The following is a 19,435-nucleotide window of genomic DNA, read 5'->3' on the forward strand; positions in this document are numbered from 1 at the left end:
GAAAATATACAAAGGAAGAATATTAGCTATAGACAGCCATATTTTGCAATAGAACTTTTGCTTTTTAAAATGCCTTTCTCTTGATGTCGGAATTTCAAAAATTCCTGGTTTCAACAGTCTCCTTTTTTTCTGATTTTTGTTCCATCCATACATAAACGAGAGGGGGGCAAAAACAAAGAAAGTTTAGATACATAATATATACCAGTATAATCCACTGTGGCTGATTGAAACTCACTTACCTATCCAGGTGTTTTGGATTGCAGAAATAAAATTCAAACTTATTTTTTATTCCTTCTCTTGAAAGATATTTTTTTCTGCATTCTTGAAGAAATAGAATAAAGCATCCCTTCTTACATGTATAATTCTTATTCAAGATTCAAGGGATGACCATTTTTAAGAGATAATCAGACGCGTTTAGCAAAATGACTCTCAGAAAATCATAGATGTTAAGTTTGCTTTCCAACACATATTGGAATACAATCAGCATTGGTATTGCCGGTTGTAGACTACGAAGGGGTCCACAAGGTTTTCACCCCTTTAAGAGGTGGTTATATAATTCAGCCAGGAGAGGGCGTATTCTCTCTCCTTCTGTCCAGTATTCATTGCCGAGTTCTCCGTGTAGAGTTAAGAAGAAGATTGATTGCCTGTCAGGTATTTGCTACCACGTATATTTCTGTATATGTCTTGTATATAAACCACTATTAAATGTCTAAGTCTCTGTGTGCTGTGTTTTGCTCCTGGGTTGTCTCCTAATAGTAGTTACACTCTGCAAACGCTCTGACATTTTGGGGGAGGTTTCTTTATTTTTTCATTATCCATGCATAAAGTAAAGCAATTATTGCTTTGTAATTATTGTGCCACAAGTCATAAAGCTGTACAGGCAATGTGCACAAAGGAACATTGTCTTTTTATATTATTATTCCATTCCAATTATTCCAAATTATTATTATTACAATTATTCCAAGCAATATGTCTATGGAAAACTTTAAAACCAAAATAGACTTTGCCATTATTCTATATATTACCTTGCAGTGTCTGTTTTCTATGAATGTATATTCTATGTTCATAATGATTGCTTGGAGAAAGGGGATTATTCTCATTTTATAAAAGGGCAAACCCTCATCACAAATCAGCTGTTCGGAACCCCGCAAGGAATCTCACACATTTATTGACTCTTTCTTTATCTTGAACCATCGTAACATAGGAATATCATGGACGTTGCTGCATGAGATGGACTATCAGAAATATATCTCCATCAGGCACGATTATATTCTGCTCCCAGAAGAGGCTCTCACCAACACAACTCGCCTACGCTGGTGGCAACCATTTGTGATTAACAACGGCATTGTTGTTTCGGGGTTTGATCGTGCTCAGTGGGCCCTGGATAATATACTGATTGGCGGAGCAGAAATCAATCCAAGTCAACTGGTGGATACATTCGATGATGGTAAGAATCAAATAGAGCCATGATGGCGAAACTATAGCTGTTTCTACGGGCATGCAGGCACACGGACTGTTGCCCAGCTCAGCTCCACCATGCATGTGCGTGCCTCCCGCCGGCCAGCTGATTTTCAGGATGCGCGGGGAGCGCATGTGGGAGACACGCACGCATGCTTGGGGGGGACTGCGGTCACGTGTACATGTGTGGGGGTGGGGGGAAGCCGGGGGGGTAGCGCGCAACCCCCGAGGCCCGTTTTGGGCCCAGGAGGCTGCAGGGAGGCCTATGAGGCCCAAAATGGGGTGTGGGGGGGTGAAGCACGCCCCCCGAGGCCGGTTTTTGGACCCAGGAGGCTGCAAGGAGGCCTACTAGGCCCAAAATAGGAGGTGGGGGGTCACACACGCATGCACGGGGGAGCATGGGAGCGTGGGGGGGTCATGCGCGTGCGCATGCGCAGGGGGGCACATTGCATTATGGGTGCAGGCACACTCACGCACTGCTGTGTACGCACGCACACGCTTTCAGCACACAACAAGAAATAGGTTAGCCATCACTGAAATAGAGAATTAAATTCTTACCCAAAAAGTTACTACGAGGGTGCAATGGCTCAGCACTTAAAGACACTAAGCTGACAGCCCAGGTTTGAGACTCGAGTGCTGTGTGATGGGGTGAGTTCCTGTTCTTGCCTCAGCTCCTCCCCACCTAGCAGTTCGAAAGCATGCAAATGTGAGTAGATAAATAGGTACCACTTCGATGAAAAGGTAACCGCGTTCGATATAGTCATGCTGGCCACATAACCACAGAAGTGTCTTCTGGCCACGCTGAGTCCTTCATCTAATAAATGGAGATGAGCAGCGCCCCCTAGGGTCAACCTTTACCTTTTTTTAGTGCCAGAAAATATAAATACAGGTAGTCCTCAACTTAGGACCACAATTGAGCCCAACATTTGTGCTGTTAAGTGAGACATTTGTCTAATGAATTTTGCCCCATTTTACGACCTTTTTTGCCATATTGTTAAGTGAATCACTGCAGTTGTGAAGTTAGTGACACGGTTATTCAGTGGGTGACTTCGCCATCGTCCTTGATCATCAGAAGGTCGCAAAAGGGGATCATATGACCCCGGAACACTGCAACGGTCATAAATATGAGACGGATGTCATGCGTCTGAATTTTGATCATGTAACCAGGGGTCGTAAGTGTGAAAAACAGTCATAAGTCACATTTTTCAATGCCTTTGTGACTTTGAACATTCACTAAATAAATTATTGTAATATTATTATTGTAAGTCAAATTTTTAAGTCAATCAACAGTCCTTGGACTAGTCACCTGTTCATACTCCAAGGACTGTTGATTGACCTAAAAATTCATCCAAGGATTTGGATGGTGAATGTAGAAGTCTCCGGTATCTTTCTCCGACATTCTAATAAAATTCTTCTTTTTGCTCTCGTCTCTCAGCATAATCTTAATTATTTATAATTTGATTACATTGGGATACATTGAGCTGCCTGTTATCTGCCTTTTCTGTTATGGAGGATGCTTCTATATCCTGAATATACTAACACGTTTTTAACAATTCTGTCTATAATTCTCTGGTTCATTTTCACTTTCCTTGATCTTAACAGAAGGGATCTCCCACGAAGAAAATTGGAGTTTCTATCCAAATGCGGTCAGGACTGCGGGATTCTGCGGTAACCCTTCCTTCCACCTCTATTGGCCCAATAAGAAAAAGGATCAGACGTACAATATCTTGTGCTCCCGGGAGCTCATTATACAACCTGGATACATGATACAGTTTAAAGTAAGAAGACATTTCTGTGCATTCAGAGTTAAATCATTGACTTAAATCTGACGTGTCCTGAAACTCTGATAGATCTGTTCAAATTATTATCCCATATTTACTGTACGTTGCTTATTAGAGTTTTTGGAAGTTAACATGAGTGCATCGAACAACAATATCAAATGAACAAGAATATATAGATGGTGGGTCAAATGGAAAAGTAGCGTCCAAGGGTTATTTATTAGATTTTTGTTCTGCCTTTATAAGTAACTCAAAGTGGCGAACATACATAATACTCCTTCCACACGACCTATTTTTCCCAAAACAACAACCTTGTGAGGTGGGCTGAGGGAAAGGGACTGGTCACCCAGCTGGCTTTCATTGATAAGGCGGGACTAGAACTCAAAGTCTCCTGGTGATTGACTCAGAGTCACCCAGCTGCCTTTCATGACTAAGACGGGACTAGAACTCAAAGTCTCCGGGTGATTGGCTCAGAGTCACCCAGTTGGCTTTCATTGATAAGGCGGGACTAGAACTCAAAATCTTCTGGTGATTGGCTCAGAGTCACCCAGCTTCCTTTCATGACTAAGGCGGGACTAGAACTCAAAGTCTCCGAGTGATTGGCTTAAAGTCACCCAGCTGCCTTTCATAACTAAGGCGGGACTAGAACTCAAAGTCTCTGGGTGATTGGCTCAGAGTCACCCAGTTGGCTTTCATTGATAAGGCGGGACTAGAACTCAAAGTCTCCGGGTGATTGGCTCAAAGTCACCCAGCTGCCGTTCGCGGCTAAGGTGGGACTAGAACTCACAAACTCCCGGTTTCTAGCCTGGTGCCTTCACCACTACTTCAAGCTAGTTCTCTCTCTAGTTATGAGTAACTAGAAGACCGAACTATCTTATTGTTTATGAGAAGAAAAATATTGTAATATAATGTGCTTCTATTGCCAGAGTATTGATTAACCGAAGAATTTCTAGGAATATCTTTGGGGTTGGCTATTTTGGAACAAATACATGCAATGGTCTATATCAGAATGGACAATGAGAATAAATTGTTGACAAAACTGAAGAGAAAAACGTGTCTCGTTTTAATTATTTCAGATTGTGGTTGGCTGTGAAGCAACATCTTGTGGTGATCTCCATTCAGTTATGCTGGAATACTCTAAGGATGCTAGGTAAAATATAAAAGCTACGGCCGCGATTGAAAATATTGTGGACTTGAAGATGCAAAATATCTATTTTACAATTATTTAACACTTGTGTGAATATCAATGTAACTGTAGATATGGATGTAAAATCTCCCTTGATTCAGGTTCTATTATTGGAATTTCTAAACATTTTATTTATTTTTATTTTATTCTTGTTTATTTATCTTGGTAACAGAAGAGATGCAAAATTATTTGGTTGTTGCAGAGATGCTTTGGTCTTTTCAATTATTCAACTCCAATTAATATATGTACAACCCAGTGGTGAAATCCAATTTTTTTTACTACCAGTTCTGTGGGCGTGGCTTGATGGGCGTGGTGTGGTTTGGTGGGCGTGGCTTGGTGGGTGTGGCAGGAAAGGATACTGCAAAATCCCCATTCCCTCCCCACTCCTGGGGAAGGATACTGCAAAATCCACATTCCCTCCCCACTCCTGGGGGAAGGATATTGCAAAATCTCCATTCCCACCGCACTCCAAGAGAAGGATACTGCAAAATCCCCATTCCTGAGGAAAGAATATTGCAAAATATCCATTCCCACCCCACCCCAGGGGAAGGATACTGCAAAATCCCCATTCCCTCCCCACTCTGGGGCCAAGCAGAGGTGGTATTTGCCGGTTCTCCCAACTTGCACTCCCCACCATCCAGTCAGATTCTCTGCCCGGTTGCTGGGTGGGCGTGGCCATGGTGGGTGTGGCCTAGTCGGCCTCCTGCACCATGGTGGAGGGGGGCATTTTTACCCTCCCCGGGCTCCGGAGGGTTTTTTTTGAGCCTCCGGGAGGGCAAAAATGGCCTCCTCAGGCTCTGGAGGCCCTCTGGAGGCTGGAAATGGGCCAGTAGGCCTGTTTTTCGCCCTCCCCGAGCCTCCATGTGCGCCCTGCACTCACCTGCATCCAAAATGGGCTGTGTGGGGACTCCTGGGAGGGGCGGGGCAGTGTGGGCAGGGCCAGCCAGGAGTGGGATTTGAGGGTTCTCCGAACTGCACAGTATCTTAGCTAGAGGTTCTCTCGAACCCCTGCGAACCCCCAGCAGCTCATCCCTACCCCTAACCATAAAGGTTAATTCAGGCTTAAAGAGAAAGGAGGAAAGTAACTCAGGTGGGTTTTTTTGCCACTGTTTGCCAATGCATTCTCTCCCTTCCACACCTAGCAACTTTATCTCTTTTGCTTTCTTTCAGATTAGATTCCTGGCAGCTCGTCCAGACCCAGTGCCTTCCGTCTTCCTCCAACAGCGTTGGCTGCTCCCCGTTTCAGTTTCACGAAGCGACCATCTATAACTCCGTCAACAGCTCCACTTGGAAGAGGATAACCATCCAGCTGCCGGATCACGTCTCCTCCAGGTAGCCGCCTCTCTGAAATGTGACCACACCGGGCTTCTTCAGCACCATATTAGCCCTCGGAACATTCCTTGGCTTTGGGGTACATCAGGGGTGTCAAACTCAAGGCCCGCAGGTGATATCCGGCCTGCGGGGTGCTTAAATCCAGCTCATGGGTCCAGTCTAGGAATATCAAAGGACTGGCTCACGGTGCCTCTGCTGGTGAAAACGGGCCAAAAACAGGCCAAAAATGGCCCTCCATCAGCATTCTGCCGGCTGAAAACAGGCCACGCGGGGGCCTCGGAATGCCCGTTTTGAGCCCATTTTCAGCTGGCAGAGTGCTACAGGAGGCCATGGAGGGCGAAAATGAGGTACCGGAGGGCCATGCGTGGCCCCGCCAAGGCCCATTTTGGTCAGTAAAGTGCTGCATGAGTTGTCTGTCCCGCTCCCCCCCCCCACTGCTCCCCACCATCCCCCACCCCACCCGGCCAGCCCACGGAAGAGAACTACAATGCTGATCCAGCCCTCAAAGAAATCCAGTTTGACACCTCTGGGTTATATTTTACGCCCAGGGGTGAAATGCTCCCAGTTCGGACCGGATCGCCCGATCCAGTAGCGATGGAGGTGGGTGATTCGGAGAACCAGTACCAAAAATCCCTGCCTCCCCCTCTATGCCCAGCTGAGCCGCACAATCATCAGAGGCTTTTTTTTTTTTACTTTTAAAAGCATTTTTTCTACAACCTCTTCGGCCGAAAAAAACGCTTTTAAAAGTAAAAAAAAAAAAGCCTCTGATGATCACGCGGCTCAGCTGGGATCGTCAGAGGCTTTTAAAAGAAAAAAAAAACCTTTTTTTCTTTTAAATGCCTCTGACGATCCACGCTGAGTTGCCTGATCGTCAGAGGCATTTAAAAGAAAAAAAGCCTCTGCCAATCAGGCAACTCAGCTGGAATCGTCAGAGCCTTTTGAAAGCATTTTTTTTACAACCTCTTCACTGAAGAGGTTGTAGAAAAAATGGTTTTAAAATTTAAAAAAAAAAATTGGCTACACCCACCCAGTCACATTACCTTTCCCCCCCCCCCCACCAAGCCACACCCACAGAACCGGTAGTAACAAATTTTAGATTTCACCACTGCTTACGCCAGAATAACACAAATTAACAGCTAGTCCTCAATTTACCACTGTAGAGCCCAAAATTTCTGCTGCTGAGCGAGACAGTTGTTAAGTGAGTTTTGCGCCCTTTTCAACCTTTCTTGCCACTGTTCTTAAGTGAATCACTGCAGTTGATGTTAGTGACACAGTTGTTCAGTGAATCTGAGTTTCCCCATTGCCAGAATTTTCTGCTTGCCCCAAGGTCATATTTTTTGTGCATGGCGAACCAGTGGTAAAATTATATGAAACCCACCTCTGGCCTAAACCAGTGGTGAAATCCAGCTGGATCTATCTGGCTCGCATGATCCGGTAGGGAGGCTCCACCCACCCACCTGGACATCATGACATCTGGTTTTGGACCCTCTGCGCATGCGCGCGCACTCACATTTGTGATCCAGTAACGGAAGTAAATTCATTTTACCCCCGGCCTAAACGTCATTAAAAGAATGGTTCTAACATGAGGGCTATCTGTATTGGCATATTATCTGGAAGCCACACTGACCTCTTGCGTTTACACGTGGGCAATTTTATTTCCAGTGCAACTCAGTTCCGGTGGATCCAAAAAGGAGAAGAACCAGAAAAACAAAGCTGGGCGATAGATCATGTCTACATTGGAGAAGCCTGTCCCAAACTCTGCAGCGGCCACGGATATTGTACCACGGGTGCCGTTTGTATTTGTGATGAAGAATACCAAGGTCAGATTTTGTGTGGATGCTTTGTTTGTCCGATGTTCAGGGTGGCTGCAGCGTGTTTGTGTTCCTTTAAATCAGGGGTGTCAAACTCGATTTCATTTCATTTTCATTTTTTCATTTTATTGAATTTGTATACCGCCCTACTCCCGAAGGACTCAGGGCGGTGAACAGCCATACAATAAAACATATAAATACAAAATTTAAAATAGAATAAAACAAATTAAATAATTTGTCTGAACAGATTTAAAACCCCAATAATTTAAAAACCAAATTTAAAATTTCCATTTAAAAAGGGGAAAGAACTTAGGTCAGGCCAGCTTGATGAAATAAGAACGTCTTGAGCGCGCGACGGAAAGTACGCAGATCCGGGATTCCCGTATCTCCGGGGGGAGCTCGTTCCAGATAGTAGGTGCCCCCACAGAGAAGGCTCTCCCCCTGGGGGCCACCAGTCGACATTGTTTGGCTGACGGCACCCGGAGGAGCCGCTCTCTATGGGAGCGTACTGGTCGGTGGGAGGCTATTGGTGGTAGCAGGTGGTCCCGTAAATAACCAGGTCCTAAGCCATGGAGCGCTCTAAAGGTGATAACCAAAACCTTGAAGCGTACTCGGAAGACCACCAGGAGCCAGTGCAGCTCGCGCAGGAGAGGCGTTATATGGGAGCGCCACGTCGCTCCCATCACCACCCGCGCGGCTGCACTCTGCGCCAGTTGGAGCCTCCGAGTGCTCCTCAAGGGGAGCCCCATGTAGAGAGTGTTACAATAGTCCAGATTTCATTGAGGGCCGCATCAGGGTTGTGTTTCACCTCGGGGGAGGGTTGGGATGGCGTGGCCAGCTTGATGTCACTCGTGTCGGGGGCACCTGCGGTGGCCCGAGCGCTCTGCCAGCAAAAACGGGTTCCCGAGCTCCATTTTTGGCTGGGACGGCCTCCTGCAACCCTCTGCCAGTGAAAACGGAGCTCGGGAGGGCTCAAGGGAACACCAATAATTTAAAACAGGGGTGTCAAACTCAAGGCCCATGGACCGAATCCAGCCCACAGGGTGCCTAGATCTGGCCTGCGGGGCCACCCTGGAAACAGCGAAGGACCAGCCCACGGCACCTCTGCCAGCGAAAACAAGAGTGTTGTGGAGCCAGGGGAAAGCTATTTTCGCCTTCCTGGAGGCTCGAGGGAAACCTCTAGAGTTTGGGGAGGGTGAAAACGCCCCCCCACCATAGTGCAGGAGGCCGTGTAGGCCACACCCACCATGGCCACACCCACCCAACAACCGGACAGAGAACCAGTTGCTAAAATTTTTGAATCCCATCCCCTGCCCCTACAGTATCTTAAACATCTATACTGCATCCATCCAAGTTGATCGTTCAGAAAACATGAAGATAAATTTTCAGTTGCAATAACTTTGATAATAACTGTTGGATACTTCTATCTATTCTTTTCAGGTGATGACTGCTCTGTTTTCAACCACGAACTTCCCAGCTACATTAAAGATAATTTCGAGTCGGCAAGAATTACCGAAATAAACTGGGAAATTATTCAGGGTGGAGTGATAGGGAACGGATGTGGACAGCTGGCTCCGTACGCTCATGGTGACTCTCTATATTTCAATGGCTGTCAGATAAGGCAAGCGGTGACAAAGGCCCTGGATTTAACCCGAGCAAGGTAATTTTAGGCATCCTGAAATCTAAAATGATTCCTCGTTTAAACAGTGTGATAAAATGTTAAGGCATTCGGAAAACGAGTAGCAGTTAAACTCCCCCTTTACGAGTCTCATCCCTTAAGAAATTCGGGGTAGCGCCAGGGCGACTGGATGGAGCTGAGTGTTTACTGGCCAGATGCCCTTCCTGACGCCACGTGGAGTTCACAGCAGATTTTTTTTTTCTTTGCGCCCAGGGAGAGAGAAATATCTGCCGCTACCTAGGATTGAACTCTCAACCTTCCGAACGGGAAAATTGGGACTAATTTTAAGAAGTGAAATCGGAGAGATCATTAAGAGATCAATAAGAGCAAACCCCACTCATTTCTAGCATTGATGATATTACCTAGTTGGGTAATGAAATGTCTGCCAAAAAAAAAAAACTCTACCAAGTTTGGAGACCACCAAAAACATCATAGCACAGGAATGCTATCTGGAATCAACTTTTCCGTGTGTTCAGAACACATTCACATAGCGTCAAACTTGGAAGACTTAACTTATTGTGAACTTACCATACATTTGTTTTTTTTTACTTTTAAAAGCATTTTTTCTACAACCTCCTCAGCCGAAGAGGTTGTAGAAAAAAAAATGCCTTTAAAAGCCTCTGGCGATCCCAGCTGAGTTGCCTGATCGTCAGAGGCTTCTAAAAGCATTTTTTTTCTGCAACCTCTTCGGCCGAAGATGTTGTAGAAAAAAATGCTTTTAAAAGTTAAAAAAAAAAAAAAGTTGGCCGCGCCCACCCAGTCACATTACCCACCCACCCCCACCAAGCCACGCCCACAGAACCAGTAGTAACAAATTTTAGATTTCACCCCTGGTTTGATGGTATATGAATGTGATCTGAAGATGCAGAAAAGTTGATCCTAGATAGTATGTTTGTAGTTCTTGGTGGTCTCTGATTTGGTGGCTTTTCTTGCAAACATTTCATTACCCAACTAAGTAACATCATCAGTGCTAGGAGGGAGTGGGTTTTTTTTTTTTTAATTTGATTTATATGCCGCCCTTCTCCGGAGACTCAGGGCGGCTTACAATGCGTTAAGCAATAGCCTTCATACTTTTGTATATTTTATACAAAGTCAGCTTATTGCCCCCACAAACTGGGTCCTCAATTTACCTACCTTAGAAAGGATGGAAGACTGAGTCAACCTTGAGCCTGGTGAGATTCGAACTTACAGTAATTGCAGACAGCTGGTGTTAATCACAATGCTATCAGTCTGCTGAGCCACCAGGCCCTCTGCTCTCTGTTTATATGTAGTACTAGTGGTTTGCACTATCATTGTTGGTGAGAGTGTCTTGATGGTTCCTTTGGGTTGTTCTTTGCTATTAGCTAGAGCAAGAGCAAACCACATTCCCTTCAGCACTGATAATGTTACCTAGTTGGGTAATGAAACGTCTGCAGAAAAACCCTACCAAGCTCAGAGAGCACCAAGGACCCACAGTTCAAATATTCTCTTAGATTTTTGTGCCAGCTGAATGGTAAGGCTCACATGATTTTCGAATGTATAAAGTGCAAAATACTGAATTGTATGCAGATGGAAAACACTTTCACTTGGATGCATTCGGATAAGTGCTCCATAAGTCAAAGCATAGAAATCTAGTAGGAAGGTAGAAAAGAGACCATAGCAGAAGAGAAGTTAGTAGAGAATGGTGACTGATTCTATAAATACATCCTTTCCTTTGCAGAAAACTGTTGGCAACTAATTTATAGTAGGGAATCAGAGAGCAGAATGGGAGATATAATAGAGTCCATTAGACCATAACAAGATGTTTATTTTTTTAAAAAAAATCCATCAGACCAAGCTAGATGTTTATAAAAGATATAATAATAGAAACACTGGGAAGAAAGTTACCTGCCGCAATACTTATTTATATTTTTAATTTATTTATTATAAAATCTGTTTGTCCCCCATCTCATATTCAATGACTGGGCAGCTAACAACTTTAAAAAAAATTTAAAAAAAAAAACATAAAAAACACAAAGCAGATTAAAAAATGACTAGTTCTTTTTTTTTTTTAATATACTTTATTAAATTTTTCCATTATAAAAGAAAGAAAAAAAAATACAATCTCTATCTCCTTCAGAGGTACAGTGTTTATACAATTTACAGAATCGTACGTTAAATAAACTTCATCCTTAGCTATTCAATATTCTATGCAATATAGCTCGTACTTCGAGCGCATAACAAGTCATATCCTAAAATCATGTTTTAGTCTTGTTCTTCAACCAATTGTACCAATTTCCCCATACTTCATAATATTATGAAATAATAATAATAATAATAATAATAATAATAATAATAATAATAAATATTTAAAAATGACTAATTCTTATAATAATTGTATATAATGGTTTTAATGATTGAATTTTTTGATTGCGCCGATTACTAAGAATTGTAAAGTTTTCATTATTTTGCCTTTGTGTATGAGGTTTTGTGTGTGTGGGTTTTTGTGTGTGTGTGTGTGTGTATGTGTAGCTGCTGGTATTTGGATAATTCTTTTGCTCTTGTGGTAGATCATGAATTAACTGGTTCTCTTTGCTATCGTCCTTCTTCCTGCTTTTCCCTTCCCTCCTTCCCCCAGCAAAATAATGTTTGTTTTGCAAATTGGAAGTCTTTCACAAACTGATAGTTGCAACACGAATCTCAGTGACCCCAACACTGTCGACAAAGCCGTGTTGCTCCAGTACAGCGTAAACAATGGGATTACATGGCAAGTCATTGCACAGCACCAACCAAAGGACTTTATACAAGCCCAAAGAGTCTCTTACAATGTGCCACTGTGAGTATGCCGTTATACTACGTTTCTCTTTAGAGCGAAAGGCATCTGGCGCGGAAAATCAGGACCTCACGCTAAATTCTTTTTAAGCTGATTAACGCCATCACGCCTATAACACAAGATCTAGTCAAGATCGCGCCTACTACACAAGAATCCGGTCAAGTAACAGTCAGCATTAAACTGGTGCTAGGTCAAGAGCGGAATTCAAGAGGTTGAGCTGAGACCCTTTGTGGGAACGTAACAACTGCAGGCTAATTCCTCTCTTGACTCCACCATCTAATCCCGTGATGGCAAATCTTTTCGGGACCAAGTGCCCAATCCGGAACGTGGATGCATGTGCTCATGCCGGAGCACTGGAAATCTGGAGACCAGCTGTCCGGCGCGCACATGCCTGTTTTTGGGCCATTTTTGAGGCCATTTTCTAGCCATTTTGGGGGCAGTTTTCCCGCCGTTTTCTGGATATTTTGGAGGCCGTTTTCCAGGCCGCTTTCAGACCATTTCTGGGTCATTTTTCAGGCAAAAAGGGCCCAAAAACGTCCTGAAAACAGCCTGAAAAAACGGCCCGGAAAAGGCCCATAAACGGCCTGGAAAATGTTTTCAGGCTGTTTTCCGGCACTCCAGCAGCCGCGAAGACCAGCTGGCTGGTGCATCGGAAACCAGAAGAGCAGCTGGTGACGGGGTGTGTGGCCACAGAGGGAGCTCTGTGTGCCACCTCTGCCTCGCATGCCATAGGTTCGCCATCATGGATCTAATCCCTGAATAAGATAAAATCTGGTTTTGAGAGAGCTGGAGGCACGTGGCCCTTGGTTACTGAAAGTTTGCCATTTGAATCTATCACAAAAACCGCAAAACGCCTTCTTTGAAAATGTGCAGACAAAAACCGTCGTCCAAACCCATTATTCGAACGCAGCTTCAATGAAGGTGAACTGGTTTCATGTTTATTTAGAGTGTTTGCTTATTTTATTAAATTTATAGACCGCCCTTCTCACTGATAGGGACACTCTGGGTGGCTTACAGCTAGTAAAGAGATCAATATTAAAAAAACAGCTCAATTTTGAAAAAGCTACATCTAAAACTAGAAGGAAGGAGACAAGACGGCACAGGGATGAGATCTTCTGCTTTATAGCTTGTGTCTTCTTCGGCAGCTCCAGATATGACACATCATCCTCCCCAATTTTATCTCCACAACATTTTTTTGTGAATTAGGTTAGGCGTGACCTATAGTAAGTCACTCAGCGTTCCTCAAAGCCGGCTCCAACATCCATTTCTAGAGCAGAGTTGCTGGATTCTGATACAATTTTCAACAACCAGATTCCTTGAGAGATGTTAAAATGGCTTTAACAGAGTTGGAAGGGACCTTAGGAGGTCTTCTAGTCCAACCCCCATCTTAGGCGGGAAGCCCTATACCATTTCAGACAAAGGATTGTCCAATGTCTTCTTTAAAAACCTCCAGTGATGAAGGACCTACAACTTCTGGAGGCAAGTTGTTCCACTGGTTAATTGTTCTAACTGCCAGGAAATTTATTCTTAGTTCGAGGTTGCTTCTCTCCTTGAAGTTCTAGGCTGGTTCTCACCTCACCTCAGGATCCCGGATCTGCGCGCCTTCCGCCGCGCTCTAAAGACCTTTTTATTTCACCAGGCGGGCCTGGCCTAACTTTCTCCCTCTTTTTTAAACAATTTTAATTTTAATATTTTAATATTTTTAATACTCAAAGTTTAAATCTGTTTTAAATTGATTGGGGTTTTAATTTGTCTGGGCCAAACTATTTAATTCGATTTTATTTCTGCTTTTTAAATTTTGTATGTATGTATTTTATTGTTGGCTGTTCACCGCCCTGAGTCCTTCGGGAGTAGGGCGGTATACAAATCAAAAAAAAGTAAAGTAAAGTAAAAGCTTGTTGGCCTTTTTTTTTTTTTTTTGTATATATATTTTGTTTATTTCTAGCAATAATCTCAAGACCTTGACATTTAATGAAATCCAGGATGCATTTTCATCCTGCTCGTAAATTTTCACAAACTGCTCATTTCAAGAGCTGGTTCAGATACAAGCCAACCTTCTGCCACATGATATTTTATTTATTTATTTATTTATTGGTTCGATTTATATGCCGCCCTTCTCCGGAGACTCAGGGCGGCTTACAATGCGTTAAGCAATAGCCTTCATACTTTTGTATATACCTGCTTAGTAGGGCTTTCGCCCCCCACCCTAAGCGGTGTTCTATTTTATACAAAGTCAGTTTATTGCCCCCACAAACCGGGTCCTCATTTTACTTACCTCGAAAGGATGGAAGGCTGAGTCAACCTTGAGCCTGGGGAGATTTGAACTCTCAGTAATTGCAGGCAGCTGGTGCTACTTTAACAGCATTTAGTCAACTGCGCCACCAAGGCTCTTTTCAATGTGTGGAGGCCCTCAGCACCCTTCCAGAGTGAGGATTAGGGGAATTGTAGTATAAAAGGTCTGAAAACACATCCAGACCAATGTTCAGCAACACAATCTCCTCAGTGCATGTTGGGCCTCAATATCTAGCAAAATCTCTGAAGGCGATACGGAAGCTGAGACATCTTAGTGCAGGGGTCTCCAACCTTCAACTTCAACTCTCAGAGCAAAACTGGCTGAGGAACTCTGGGAGTTGAAGTCCACAAGTCTTAAAGTTACCAAGGTTGGAGACCCCTGTCCTAGTGGACAGCCCCTTAAATATGAATCGACAGTGTGCGGCAGCAGCGAAAAAAAGCCGATGCAATCCTAGACTGTATCAACAGAGGGATAGAATCAAGATCACGTGAAGTTCTAGTACCGCTTTACAAAGCCTTAGTAAGACCACGCTTGGAATCCTGCATCCAGTTCTGGTCACCACAATATAAAAAGGTTGAGACTCTGGAAAGAATGCAGAGAAGAGCAACAAAGATTATTAGAGGGCTGGAGGCTAAAACATACAAACCATGATTGCAGGAACTGAATATGTCTAGTCCAGTGATAGCTAACCTTTTTGCCATCCTGTGCCAGGAGGGGGGGCAGGGGAGGTTCATGCGTGCGCGTGCCAACACCCATAATTCTATGTGCCCCGCCCCATGCATACACATGTGACCCCCTCTTCCCCCCCCCCGCCCCCCCGCTCCTGGCACGCAATGGCCCGGTAGGCCCATTTTTCTTTCTCACCTGGCTCCAGATCCTCTCTATGCATCTGGGGAGGGTGAAAACAGCCTTCCCTATCCCCTCGGAGGCCCTCCGGAGGCCTGAAACGGCCCATTTCCCAACTTCCGGTTGGACAGGAAGTGACTTTTTTGCTGTCCCCAGCCTCCAGTTCTCCAGCCTCTCTAGGAGTCTAGCTGGCGTGCCCACTGATATGGCTACGCATGCCACCTGTGGCGCGCATGCCAAAGGTTCGCCAACACGGGTCTAGTCTAATGAAAAGAAGGACTAAGGGGGACATGATAGCAGTGTTCCAATATCTCAGGGGCTGCCACAAAGAAGAGGGAGTCAAGCTGTTTTCCAAAGCACCTGAGGGCAGGACAAGAAGCAATGGGTGGAAACTAATCAAGGAGAGAAGCAACCTAGAACTAAGGATAAATTTTCTAATGGTGAGAACAATAAACCAGTGGAACAACTTGCCTCCAGAAGTTGTGAATGCTCCAACACTGGAAGTTTTTAAGAAAATGTTGGATAACCATTTGTCTGAAGTGATCTGGGGTTTCCTGCTCAAACGGGGCTGGACTAGAAGACCTCCGAGGTCCCTTCCGACTCTATTATTCTATGTTCTATTCTTTTCTGCTCCCTCACTGTGCCGTTTCTCATTTTTAGGGAGGCACGAATGAAGGGGGTGTTACTTCGCTGGTGGCAATCCCGCCACAGTGGCTCAGGCCACGATCAATGGGCTCTGGACCACGTAGAAGTTGTTCAGTGAGTATAATGCATGCCGTCATATGACCACCAGCCCCATATTCCACATCAGGATGGAAAAATTTCGAGTTCATGATCGAGTCCTATTTAAGCGAGGGGTTTTGAGAAGGCTTTATCTGCAAATCACTCTTTATTGTGAAATAAAGGCAGGGAAAGCGGGGACTTTTTGAAATATAAAGGGGAAATATATATCAGTGGCAGTGCCACTTTAAGACGGGAGGACTTCAACTCCCAGAATTCCCTAGCCAGCATGCAATAATGTATCTCATGCAATGGGGAATTCTGGGAGTTGAAGTCCACCCATCTTAAAGTAGCCCCTCAGTGATGAGAAACACTGCATTAGCGCATTAAACTGCAGCAATATAAAAGAAGTTTGTCAGGATAAACCTGATTTCCGTTCTTGGCACCAAAATAGAAAATTGTATTGCTCTTATGTAGCGTAATATTGCTATTAATAATAAATTAATAATAAAATAATTCCTTATTTTAGAATAGCAGAATATCGTGGAGAAATAAGATGCGTTATATTAGGTTCCGGGGGCAGAGATTATATTCTTCCCCACCAGTTTTACCAAGTAAAAGTCTTTTTGCCTTTTAATTCTTCCCTCCTCCCCACACTAAAACGATCTCATGGTTTAAAAAAAAAAACACTTTATATATCACTGGAAAGTTATTTACCTTTTCTCTAACAATTTCCTGAAATTCTAGTGTCATGCCGAGCTGGGACCCATCGCTACCGTGTTTGGCTGAGAGAGGTGTGCTTACCCGATAGATAGGTTCCAATGTTATTTCCTTTAAAATTTTGGAAGAATTATGGCTGATAAAATTTCGAGGTGTTAAGATTACTTCTGGAAATGTTGATTAACTATGAAACTTATCATTTCCTTGAATCACATTTAAATTAGGGCTGGAAGAACCAATTGCTACTGAGCTTCGTTATACTATGTACCATACTAACCCTTAACCCTAATCCTTTCAACATTAGCTGTGGAAAGTGTCCCTGGTTCAGAGGCTAGCCATGATCTAACCATCATGATTACTCTTGCTGTCAACAGCTTGAGTATCCAAATAAAAGCCCAGGATCATTTCAGTTCTGAAAAGCATACCGTTTATTGAATACATAGTGTAGGAATGGCGAGGTAAAATTAACTCTGAATTTCTAAGGCACACGGTTCACAATATTACACAATGAATTTCCCAGCCCAACCCTTAAAATTAACTCTGAATTTCTAAGGCACCAGTTCACAATATTAAACAATTAATTTTCCAGTCCCAACCCTCAGGCTTCCAGGTAGACCATGTAAACAAGTTCTCTTTGTTATGGGAACCATCTGCCTTCTTCTTCACACCTATTTATATGACCTTGAAAAGTTTCCAGAGTCTCAAAAGCTCCAGTGGAACTGCAGAAGTTTCGTTTCTCCAAATTAACCCATTCATAGTCAACATCTCCTTCCCCTTACTCTAATGACAAGTTGAAACAAAGAGGCCTGTAGCTGCCCATGTTTCACTCTTGACACTTACATTCTTTGCAGCTAAACCCCAGTAGACTAATGTAATTACAGCTAACTTTATTTGGCTTAGAATTGTTGGCTAGGAGCTAATCTCTTCCTCCATGTTCCTCCTTGCTCAGCCTCCCTCCCCCCCCCCCAAAAAAAATATATATAGAGGGCAGGACCCTCTCAAATTCCATGTAGTTGGACTGGAGATTACAGTGAGCATAGTTGAAATTGGGGGTACAGTGTCCTAGTGGTTAAGGCACTGGGTTAAAGGTTAGCCGTTCGAGACCCAAGCACCTCGTGACGGCATGAGCTCCTGTTACTTGCTCCAGCTCCTGCCAACCTAGCAGTTCGAAAGCATGCAAATGAGAGTAGATAAATAGGTACCACTTCGGTGGGAAGACAACAGCCTTCTGTGCAACTTGGCGTATAGTCATGCTGGCCACATGACCACGGAAGGGTCTTCAGACAATGTTAGCTAAGAAATGGAGATGGGCACCACCCCCTGGAATCAGAGATGACTGGTCAGGGGAAACCTTTACCTTGTAGAAGTTCTGGTTTATACTAGGGACTTTGGACTGGCTGTGGTCAATGGACCCTTGTCCTGCTGTTGTCCTTCCCTACATCCCACACCATTTTAGATGGTTATTGATCGTTGGCAGGATCCCTGGGTCCTAAGTGAATTCTTGGTAGAGGAGGCTCATCCAAATCAAGCCATTAAGTTGATGGTTAAAAGTTTGCGCACTAGCTGACAAAAATGCCATTGCCAGGCAGATCTATCTTCAAACACTAATATTTAAACCAAGCCGCCATTGATCTGTTCCAAAGGAAGGCATTCAATTTGTTATCAAAAAATCTCTATCGGTCTATGGACAGCCCTAATTTAAAGAAGTGAAGATGCCAAGAACAGCTTAAGATGCCTTCGTTTCTAGTTGATTCTGCTATTTTATTTTATTTTATTGCACCAGAAAGCACCAGCTTGCATGGCCCCCATGCCATACTTAAATTGTAGCCTTTATCCAATAATCGGTAATTTTTCACGCTTAGCTGCCCTGCCTAGTTGTTGTTGTTTTTTAAGCCACACTCTTTGCTAAGCTTGGCCTCCATCGCATCAACTTCTAAGTTTAACCTAACATGAAAATAGACCTTATTACTGATTCATCTGGTATCTTTTACGCAAGTTAAGACAGAAATAATGTTCTGATTGCAAAAAATTTTCTACTAGAAACCTGTTAGAATATTACGCAATGATCACCAGTTAAGATGCTGGACTTGTCAGCCTGAAAGCTGACAGGGTTTGAGATCCGAGCGCCACATGACGGGATGAGCTCCCGTTCCTTGCTCCAGCTCCAACCCACCTAACAGTCTGAAAGCATGTAACTGCAAGTAGATAAATAGGTACCACTCTGGTGGGGAAGAAACAGCATTCCATGCACCACGGTATAGTCATGCTTGCCACATGACCCTGGAAGTGTCTTCGGACAATGCTGGCTTCGTCGGCTCAGTAACAGAGAGGAGTACTGTCCCCTTAGAGACGGACAGGACTGGACAGGGGAAACCTTTACACCTAGAGTATTGTGACTTAAGCAAGATGTAGAAAGAAAAAAAAAGAATGAAAGAAAATGGGGGAGAAATTGAATTTTTACAGCTAAGACCAACATGCAAACCTATCAAAGTTTTGTTTGTATTATGTTTCTTGATAAAGAGCCCTTTAGTTTGGGTTAAAATAAAAATATCATAAACAAATTAAAATTATTCAGTTATATGCTTGCCCCCCCCATCTCTCTCTCTCTCTCTTTCTATCATCTATATCTATCTATCTATCATCTATCTATCTATCATCTATCTATCTATCTATATCTATCTATCATCTATCTATCTATCTATCTATCTATCTATATCTATCTATATCTATCTATATCTATCATCTATATCATCTATATATCTATATCATCTATCATCTATCTATCATCTCTCTCTCTCTGTATCTATCATCTATATCTATCT

General features: G+C 43.6%; 1 protein-coding gene across 1 annotated transcript in view; it reads left to right on the forward strand.

The window, feature by feature from the left end:
• Positions 1-19,435, forward strand: part of RELN (reelin) — a 290,109-nt gene that overhangs the window by 259,154 nt on the left and 11,520 nt on the right. Inside the window, exons 54-61 of the mRNA XM_070947738.1 lie at positions 1,205-1,447; positions 3,061-3,236; positions 4,313-4,386; positions 5,593-5,754; positions 7,417-7,574; positions 9,006-9,225; positions 11,840-12,037; positions 15,834-15,932. Of these exons, the coding sequence (XP_070803839.1) occupies positions 1,205-1,447; positions 3,061-3,236; positions 4,313-4,386; positions 5,593-5,754; positions 7,417-7,574; positions 9,006-9,225; positions 11,840-12,037; positions 15,834-15,932 (1,330 nt within the window). The remainder of the gene's footprint in view (positions 1-1,204; positions 1,448-3,060; positions 3,237-4,312; positions 4,387-5,592; positions 5,755-7,416; positions 7,575-9,005; positions 9,226-11,839; positions 12,038-15,833; positions 15,933-19,435) is intronic.

The sequence above is a fragment of the Pituophis catenifer genome, unplaced genomic scaffold, assembly GCF_029215685.1.
Source record: "Pituophis catenifer annectens isolate HBS135680 unplaced genomic scaffold, rPitCat1.0.hap2 SCAF_7, whole genome shotgun sequence".
Lineage (NCBI taxonomy): Eukaryota > Metazoa > Chordata > Lepidosauria > Squamata > Colubridae > Pituophis > Pituophis catenifer.